This window comes from Merops nubicus, unplaced genomic scaffold, assembly GCF_000691845.1.
Source record: "Merops nubicus isolate BGI_N331 unplaced genomic scaffold, ASM69184v1 scaffold11184, whole genome shotgun sequence".
Classification (NCBI taxonomy): Eukaryota; Metazoa; Chordata; class Aves; order Coraciiformes; family Meropidae; genus Merops; species Merops nubicus.
Genome location: NW_008603633.1, coordinates 1 through 10,342, shown reverse-complemented (window position 1 = coordinate 10,342; position 10,342 = coordinate 1). Strand labels below are relative to the sequence as shown.

Sequence of the window (10,342 nt, the reverse complement as noted above, 5' to 3'; positions counted from 1 at the left end):
AGCTCTTGACCTGCTGCAGAGCTCTCCTGAGCAGGGATGTGCACTTTTGTGGCTCCAGGCCAGCAAGCCACACTGAGAAATTCTGATCTGACTGTGCAGGAGGAATGGGCACACAGGTACAGGGGGGAATAGGTTCAGGGGCTGGAGTGTGAACTGAGATTACAGGTGGCAGGGATGTTGTAGCTCTATGAACATGGATGTAAAAATAAATGTATACAATCCTAGAATCAGTTCTTAAATACATACCCGATAGTGGAAGTACCAAGTGATATATGTATTGTTTTTCTAAAACCAGAACTATTCCTGCGTGCACTGTATTGATCTTTTGTGAACAGAACATTCCACTTGTTCTTCATTAAATCTGCTACATAATATTTCATTTACACAACAAAAAAAGCAGATCTTTTATAGAGTCAACATTTAAGACTTATGATCTTTGCTTTACATTGCAGTTCCTTGTGCTTGACTTTAAATGTCCTTTCAAGAAAGATCAAAGATATGCAGAACTTGAAAGACTTTCTGCCTTTACAGCTACTGTTTATTTCTTCTAGTTGCTTGTTGGAATCATGGCTCTTCTGAGTGGAATATTAACAATAATGCTTCCAGAGACACTGGGGAAACCGTTGACTAATACTTTGGTGGAAGCTACAGAAATGGGAAGAAATAAGAAAAGCTGTTCAGGAAAGACTCCTCCAGCACACAGTGGTGCAGCATTAGAAAAGATTGAGATGTCTGGTCAAGAAAGAGTCAGCACTGAGAAATAAAGCAACAGCAAAATGGCTGTTCCCAATTTTAATCATTATCTAATTTATAAGATCTTTTTTATTCAAGAAATGTGACTGTTCTATAATATCTGTGCCTTTTACTTCATATCAAGTCTTGCCTTTTCCATAGAGCAAGTATATAAAACTTCTTCCGTGTGACTGAGGTACTGCAGAAAATTTGGTAGGATTTCTAGATCCATTGTCAAACTCACTCAGTGTTCAGAAAAACCTATCCGACTTACTGTGTCCAGTTGGAATGATGACTTTAAAGGTTAGAACCTACCTGATTACACATATGTTAAAAAATATGCCAATTCTTGGCTTCCCACTTTCTGCAGTTGGATTTGTAAACACACCACAAAGTGCCCTGTCTGCTCTTGTCCTCCTGCAGCTGACAGTTAAAAGCTTGAGACTTCAAAACACGGTAAACTCAGACAGTTATCATTCAAGAGAGAAGCCTTAACGTTGCATCAAGTCATAGTAGTAAAGTTAAAGGTAAACTCATTTATTATTTTCTTTCAAGTTTTCTACTAGAAAAGGTGCTGTTGCTAACAAAGGAAAGTATTCTGTGGAACATCTTCTGACTGAAAAAAGTAATGCTTAGTTTGCAAGATGTGCAAATAGTTTGTATATTCATTCTTTTGAATGGCAAATGTATTTTTATTAGCAGTTAAAAAAAAAAAAAAGTTCACTGGATCTGCTGTTGTCTGTTGTCTTAGTAAGTTCTTTTTAGTTTGGGTAAAACTAAAATGCCTGATGCCTTTCAAAGTCTTACTCATTCCAGACTGTTATTTCAGTGCTCCCCTTCTCACTTACTTCAGCTGAGATCTAGCATCAGATTCTTCATATCTTTTAAGAGCTACACCAGCAGCTTTGCCAGGTGTCTCCATCAAGGCCTTCTCAGTCCTCAGTGGTAAAGAATAAATGGTGGATGAGTCTTACTAAGGCTCTGTGCAGAGAGGTGGACTTAATTACTAATGAATGTTTAGTAGGTGCAATATTATATACACACCCATTTTTTCTCCTACATCTGCCATCTGTAGCTAATTTTTTCCTTATACCACACAAAATCAGCTAGAAAAATGTAATTTAAGAAATGGTAGCTGGAGGACACTGATCAATAGATGAGTTACCAGTTCTGTAGTTTTAGTCAAAGTGTCTGTAAATATCCCACTGTTGCTACACCTCATGTGTGCATCAACACTTGGTTGCTGGTGCAACGATTCTGTCTGTGGACCACAGGAAACTGATAGATAGGAATGCATCATTCTGGCTGCTACTTTTACGGCTTTGTGTCCCACCTCCCCTTTTTCAGTCTACCTCCACACCTGGAGGTTTCTTCCTTGCCTGAGGATTTGTATCCTCTTCACTTGGCCCCCCTTGATTTGAGGGAAGCAGCACAGGAACCTTCTGCATGTCGATGTTCAGACAGCCCTCTCTTGCCTGGGCTGTGTCAACCCTGTCATCCCCTGATTTGAAATCAGAGGTTTTCTCATCTTAGGCTTCTAGTTAGCTGGTACAATCTCATCAAAACAAGTCTTCCTTGTTTATTTCTCTGCCACGTACCCCAAAATAAGGCATTTTATTACTGTAGATAAATATTCTCTATGCTGTAAAGCTTACTAGTCACATTTTACAGTTATATCTGCACAATCATGTTATTTTAAATGACTTTTGAAAACAGAGTAACGGTTTATATCCATATCCTCTTACAGAAGACTTTTTTCTTCACTGCACTGTCCTAGATTGTCAAGTAGCATTTTGGTCCTGGTATTAGGACAAAATTGTATCTTATATGAGGACTGATATGCCTGAAAGCAAGCAAAAATCAGTTAGCTTAAGTTCAGGAAGTTTCTGTATGGTAATTACACGGAAAGCAGAAAGGAATCTCTGTGCTCCCTTCAATTCTGCGGGTGCTCTGGTATTTGCAGAGAAAGCCTCTGAAGAGACCTGCATGGAGTACTGTGGCTTCTGTCCAGATCCATTAGTTCAGCAAAAGCATGTGCTTAACCTTACCCTCGTGAGTAATCGCATCATTATTCGGAGAATGACTTGAATACATGCTCTGATGACTGAAGATAAGATTACTCACATGTTGTGGCTTTTTGTTTTGCTGAAGTGCAGACCTAGTATTCTTCCACTGCTTTCAGATCCCCCTCCACCTCCCAGAGCTGAACAACTCTCCTTATCTGCAAAATCTGTTGCCAAACTCTGCATGCCCTGCCTGAAACAAGAGTTTAACTGTGCTAAGAAAGAAAATAATCATGCAGTAAACAAGGCATTAAACTGGTACTGTCTGACATGACAACCACCCTGTCCCCCCCCCCCCCCACGCGTCCACCCCCCCCCCGCAGAGCTCCAGTAATTGCATTCTTTTGGGGTTCTTTCACACTGATACTCTCGTATTAGTACAACGTCCTATCTTAAACTACTTAGTCTTGAGTGCTGGGACAGTACACTCTATTTCTAACAAAGTTTTAAAGAATAATTACCTTTTTTCCTAATTCCTTACCAAATAACTGATCTGGGGGTTACTCTGCTAAGAACAGTCAATGCAGGTTTTATGTTCCTTTGGCTTGAAGGATTCAGGACCCAGTCATCTGTAATTGGCATACATAAGGGAAAGCAAAAAAGAAAAAAGCAAAAGCTTGAAGCGATACTGAGCAATGCTTACAAGCTAAAGTTTAATGATGGTTCGAAACCACAGTGTAGCCTGGTGGCTTTCAACCCTGAAAGCCAGTTCCTTCTGTCACTGAAGTCAGTTGCTATTTGGTCTTTGATTCAAATGAGACCTGAATTTCCTTGAACTAATAAAGTTACTTTTTTCTCCCAGAAATATAAAGTTTATTGATCTACAGGAACACCTTTTGTAATTTTATGCACAAATAGCTTAGAGGATGCCTTGAAGTATCATGCTCTTTAACCTGAGGAAGCATATTGCTGTAAAACAGGAAATGGCATGTCTGTATACAGTCTCTAGCATTTCTGTTCACTTGTTTTTTTCCATACAGACAAAACTGTTTGACGTTAGTCACACGCTATAAATATAGCATAGACAGGGTGAGTTGATTTAAATATTCATAGATTATCTAAAACTTCTTGTAAGAGAGCACTGAGTTTGAAAAAAAATACTTCTGTACTTGGGGGGCATATTTTCCTCTCATTGCTCATAGAAATGTTCCCTTTCATAGTTGCCTGAGTCCTTAAATTGTTTTACTGTTTTTGTCATCTGCGTAGAAAATTACTGTGTTCTGGAGTTACATAATGGTTTTATGAGATACTGGATTAGAATGCTTACCTGTCTTAATTGCTGGTCACTATTGCACAATGACAAATGTTTTTGCCCTAAATTTATATATTATTAAACCATCTTGCAGTTTGCTAAGGATGTACTTTCTGGGTTAAATATAGAAATGACTGCAACTGTCATTAGTTTAATGATAATTAAGGAAAAATAAGTAAACGTGTTTGATATTTTGAATGTGTATTTTACCACTATGTGAAAAGATGTATTTTCTACTTTGACAGCTCACTTCAATTTCTTTGTGCAAGTTTCTATAGTTTAAACAATGATGTAGAAACAAACAAACAAACAAGCTATGCAAACTATGTGCAGTGCATCAGCTGCTTTGGGTAGTGCCCTGGCTGTCTGAATGAGGGGGTGAATCCTGCCTGAAGGCTGAGGGCTTCTGTGGAAACAGAAGATGGCTTGACGTCCCAGCTTCGGGATGGAGTGGAGGCCGCAGTGGGATTTGTTCTGTGTCTGTCACAGCTTGTTCATACCAGCTTCTTGGGTGCAGTCCCTCAGGAAGCCTCTGCAGCGTTTGGCTCGGCCACAGACGAGGCCAAGTGCCTTCTGAGAGGGCTTAGAAACAGGTGAGGTCATTGGCACCATGGGGGCATGATGCCAGAAAGGCATTTGTAGCTGCAAATGGATTCGTCCTGTGCCATTAACAAAGAACTTGAAGATGCTTGTCTGAATCCCAGTACAGATGCACAGGGGAGGAATTAAACTCAAAGATTAAATAACAAAAAGAAAAAAGAGAAAAAAGATGACATGACTGTTGACAAAAGAACAGGTTTATTCTTATTCTTGTTTCTTTCTTCAGGAAAACTAACAAAAGCAGTCAGTTAAGGAGTACCTGCATTGTTACATCTCTCATGGAGGAAGATTAAAGCACTATATACTGGTAACCTAAGAATATTGTACAAGATTCTGTACCAGGTGGAATGTGCATTTTGGTAACATGGGAAGTATGTACTCATAGGAAGGAGTTTCTTTGCCCAGAATATGTAGATTTAATACAATACATGTTAATTTTTTTTTTAAATGTGTATTTATTATCTTCAATTATGTGGAAGAATAAAGTCAAACACATGGTATTTAGTCATTACAAAATTTAATGAACTCCTGTGACCCACTCTTGGTTTGGTACACGCTCCTTCACAGGGGCTGGTGCTTTGGCACTCCTTGGAGATCCCATGGTTTAGGCTGGCAAGTATCATCTGCGTGTCCTCTCTGTTTGTGTTTGCAGGTGTAAACCAAGGTTTGGGTGGCGACTATGACAAAATGTGCATTAAAAAAGTGACATTTTGCATTTCAGTTTCAGGAAGAATATGATTCATTTTTGCTTTTGTGTAAGCTGGCTGGACAGTAGTCCCTCGAACACATTCAGGAATTCAAAAATAGCTGCAGATATTGTAAAATGGGTACGAGCTGCTCAGAAAAGAGAATAGGTGACTACAGGAATGACAAAACAACACAACTTTTAACCACTTGGTGTTCAATGGATGTGAAAACTAACTGTAAATTCCTTATGCAGGAATTGGAGTGGGCAGACAGTGCAAGGAAAATGAGTATTACAGCAGTTTATAGTCCTAATCTTTGTCATTTGCCCCCTTAACCATTCTTGGGAACCTGTTTATTTTCTCCTCCCCTTAAATTTCTAAGTAGTGCAAATTACTCAATTTTCCACACATATTTTATTGATCTATTCCTCTCAAGATTAAGTCACACCCATCACTTGGCTTCATCATTCATGCTTTAATGGCTTTATATGTGCTTGCCAGATGATTTAGGTTCCTCCCTGAAAGTAACCAGAGTGAATGGGTCAAATATTTGTTTGCCAAAGTTGAGAAATGTGAATCATCCCTGATATACTGATTTCAAGAGCACTGAGTTCCATCAAGCTGAGAAAAATCAAGCCTAAAAAAATATATACCTCAAATGGGGAATATGATTGACACAAAAGTGACTGCAGAGGTTTGTACACAAAGCCAACCATTTCAAAGAAATTACTAACCTAGATTTATAAATAATCCAAAGTCATAAGGAATATCACATTTAGTGACAAACCAACTCTTCTCTCTCTGGATTCCTGTCTAACACACAGGCCTGGATACTGCTTGGGTGTTTGTTGCAGATGAGGAGGATCCAGCCATGGAGTGCTCACTCACAAGCATCTAGTTATTAACGTTCCCTCATAGTGTTCCATGTGGAGATGGACTGACTTGCACAGCAGTAAGAAAAAAACAGCACCCAGGAGTGACCCTAGCAAAGATTCTGTCCCCAGTCTCATTGCCAGTGATGAGAATGAAAAGCAGGTTTTGACTGAGGTGACCATGAACACAGCAACAGAACCAGGAGGGATAGATGGGCAACCCCTCAGTAGATATTTTCACAAAGCTTTTTAATAGGAATGTCAGTGCTGCTGGTATATTCCTCATACTGAAAGAATACACCCAGAAGTAAGTAATAACATTGGAGAGAAGTGTGGCCAGCAGGTCGAGGGAGGTGATTCTCCCCCTCTACTCTGCTCTGGTGAGACCCCACCTGGAGTACTGTGTCCAGTTCTGGAGCCCCCATTACAAGAGGGATGTGGACCTGCTGGAGCGTGTCCAGAGAAGGGCCACGAGAATGATCCGAGGGCTGGAGCAGCTCTCCGACGAGGACAGACTGAGAGAGTTGGGGCTGTTCAGTCTGGAGAAGAGAAGGCCCTGAGGGGACCTTATTGTGGCCTTCCAGTATCTTACGGGGGCCGACAAGAAAGCTGGGGAGGGACTTTTTAGGCTATCGAGTAACAACAGAACTAGAGGGAATGGGGCAAAGCTGGACGTGGACAGATTCAGGCTGGACATGAGGAAGAAGTTCTGCACCATGAGAGTGATGATGCCCTGGAATGGGTTGCCCAGGGAGGTGGTTGAGGCCCCATCCCTAGGCGCCTTTAAGGCCAGACTGGATGAGGCTCTGGGCAGCCTGATCTAGTGGGAGGTGTCCCTGCTCATGGCAGAGGGGGTGGAACTGGGTGACCCTCGTGGTCCCTTCCAACCGTGACAGATTCTGATCTGTATTAGCAGAGGACTTTAGAGCCCTATTGGCTCAATGGTTGGACTTGATGATCTTGGAGGTCCCTTCCAACCTAAAGGATTCTATGATTCTATGAAAACAGCAAAATGAGGAACAGCTGAACTTCTTTGCTGAAATGGTAATTTGCCACAAACACTGACGCTTGACTTGATTTTTCTGAACTGGTTAAAGAAGTGATTGATGTCACTGATAAGATCAGATGCAGGCCAGCAGCACTGTGCTCACAGAGGCCATCTGCTCATCGCCGCTGCTGTGCCCAAGGGAGCACACAGAGGGTGGGGGGTGTGCCGAGGTGAAGGGGGAACGGGACGCCTCCCGAGTGCCACTCCAGCCGGGCTGGTGCTGGGCATGGTTCAGAAACAGCGCCACGTGCCCCCGGGGCTGCGTGTGCTGCGGCAGAGGGGGGCACACTCCTCCTGAGCCAGCGCGTCATGACTTGCGTTCCGAGGACACAACAGCCACTATCACAGCATTTGTCAGGAGCGTTCTCAAAATACAAATAGGGGAATGCTGCACTTGGAATACTATTTACCCAGTTATTTGCTAGTTCAAAACGACATACTTTGCACAGTATGCAGAACATATACACAAAGATCCAGGGGGTCTTTAGCAGTTGGCCTGTCACACAGAGCTTCTTTTCTGTCCTGCTTTTTCCCCCGTCTTTCACAGGCACCAACATCTGTAACAAAAAACGTCTGTCTTGAAGGCCCCAATACAGAATTATGGATCTTCAGTTAATCGAGGCTCTGGGCGTTCCACCAAAGAGGCTCTGCATTGTGCTACTGCACTGTACTTTAAGGGAAGAGCAGAGGTGAGAACAACAATGGCAGCCCTAAAAGAGTTGAAATTGTTCCCCCTTGTAGATGCCTGTATGGATAAACAGACATTTGTGGTGGGAAGTCACACATCTAGATTACACAGATAGGACAAAGCTTTTTCTTCATCCTAAAGGATGGTGTACCTTAGTTATGGGCACTTCAGGACAAGGCTGTTGACCTGTCATGGTTTAACCTCAGCTGGGAGCTAAAGCCCACCTACCACTGCTCCCAATTCTCCTCTCCTGCCACAGTGTTAGGGGAGGAGAATCATGAGGAAGAGAAAACAAAGAGCCTGTGGGTTGAGATAAAAGCAGTTTCATAGAAAAGATAACAATAATAAAGAGGACACAAGTGAAATAATACATAAAGCAAGTGATAATAAACCCCTTACCCAAAACACAGCTTTCCCTGCTCTACTCAGCCAGCTCCAAAACCACCACCCCTGCATGGGCCTGACCCTCCCCTTAAATGGAGGGCATGACATCACCACAGTATTGAATAGCCCATTGGCTGGTTGTTTATCCCGGCTGTGGTCCTGCCCAGCTGCAGCTACTTGCAACCATTAACCCTCCCCTGGCCCAACCCAGGGCATCACCCTTCCAAAGTAATTTAGCCCATGGAAGAGTAAGAGTTTCTCAGTGGAACTACTGTAAGAGCTGGTATCCCAAACCAGCTTGCATTTCCTGAGTCTCATTCTCATGAATAGACCCACTGGGAATTCCCTAAAATGTTTGGCCTTGCACAAACACCCAACACAGGAAATTCCAATGCAAATAATTCAAATTTGGTGAAGGTATAAGCAATGGGAAGTAGAATCTCAGGAGCAGAAATAGCAGGCAACTTTAATTTGAGCTGGCAGTGCAACCTCTGTTTATATTTGGAGGAGTCTCCCATATGTGAAAGGATCATCTTCAAAGCTATTGCAGATGTCCTGCAATGACATAGGATCACATACATTTTATGATCAACACATCAAGGCAATCAACAATTTCATTTCTAAACAAGCAAACCTTCTCCATCTTATTCAATACTTTATTTTCAGAACACGCAGAAAAATCCAGCTATTCTACAATTTTGGCAGAATTATTTCTTGTTCCCCCAGGAAAAAAACAAAACAAAACAAAACAAACAAAACTAAAAATTATGCTTCTAAAAAGGTCAGTGAATGCTTATGTGTCATGTGCCACAGCTTTAGTTTTGCTGCGTAAGAACATGGCTAGATTGGGAGGCAAGAACAGCTGGTGGTGTGTTGTGCACGCTGTCGCTGTGTGTACAGATGCCCTTCGGATGGCTGCTGGTCTGTATTTAAATGGCTACAAAGAAAAGACACCTGCATGGGAGATCCATGGTAATCACTGTTCATTGGGGATGGAGGGGAGTGGTCTGCAAACACTGTCGTCATGAACCTGTTCAGGGACAAATGCTCTGGCTGTCAAATATTAGCCACAATATCCTGCCAGTGGCAAATGCCCCAGACCCAAGAAACTCTGATATAAAATTTCATCCTAGTGATCCTGCAGAAAGGTTTGGTTTTTATAAAGTTTGTGGTTTTTTGATGAGAAAGGATAATCCAGACAGTCCTGCTCGGCTGAGCTTGTCAGGTGTTTATGGTTTAGCAGGGACTTGATCTTCATTGCCTTGTGATGACTGAAATAACCAGGCCCACGGACATGCTGTGTTTGTAGAATCATAGAATGCTTTGGATTGAAAGGAACCTTTAAAGGCCATCCAGTCCAACCCCCCTACAGTAAGCAGGGACATCCCCAACTAGATCAGGTTGCTCAGAGCCCCATCAAGCCTGACCTTGAATGTCTCCAGGGATGGGGCTTCCACCGCCTTTGTGGGCAACCTGCTCCAGTGTTTCACCACCCTCATAGTAAAGAACTTCTTCCTAATGTGTAATCTAAATCTACCCTGCTCTAGTTTAAAACCATTAGCCCCTCCTCCTGTCGCTACACCCCCTTCTAAACAGCCCTTCTCCAGCTTTCCTGCAGGCCCCCTCAGGCACTGGAAGGCCACCACAAGGTCTCACCAGAGCCTTCTCTTCTCCAGGCTGAACAACCCCAGCTCTCTCAGCCTGTACTAGTAGAAGAGGTGTTTCAGCCCTCTGATAATTTCTGTGGCCCTCCTCTGGACCTGCTCCAACAGGTCCACGTCTTTCCTGTGCTGAGGGCTCCAGAGCTGGACACAGTACTCGGGTGAGGTCTCACCAGGGCAGAGTAGAGAGGCAGAATCACCACGATTGCTCAAGCAGTATGCCAGTCTTCAGGCAGCTTCAGAAACATTCGGCACATACTTAATTGCTTGTAAGAGAGGGAAGAAAGCCCGCTTGTTCCGTGCAGGGCCCGGGCCCCGTAAGCCTCCTTCGGCGCGCTGGGGAAGTGCCCAAGGCC

The 10,342-nt window shown here is 42.8% G+C and overlaps 1 protein-coding gene across 1 annotated transcript in view; it reads left to right on the top strand.

The window, feature by feature from the left end:
• The window catches only part of SLC22A16 (solute carrier family 22 (organic cation/carnitine transporter), member 16), a 13,663-nt gene extending 12,815 nt beyond the window's left edge, over positions 1–848 (top strand). Inside the window, exon 7 of the mRNA XM_008938737.1 lies at positions 552–848. Within this exon, the coding sequence (XP_008936985.1) occupies positions 552–764 (213 nt within the window). The 3' untranslated portion in view covers positions 765–848. The remainder of the gene's footprint in view (positions 1–551) is intronic.
• Positions 849–10,342: the final 9,494 nt, after the last annotated feature.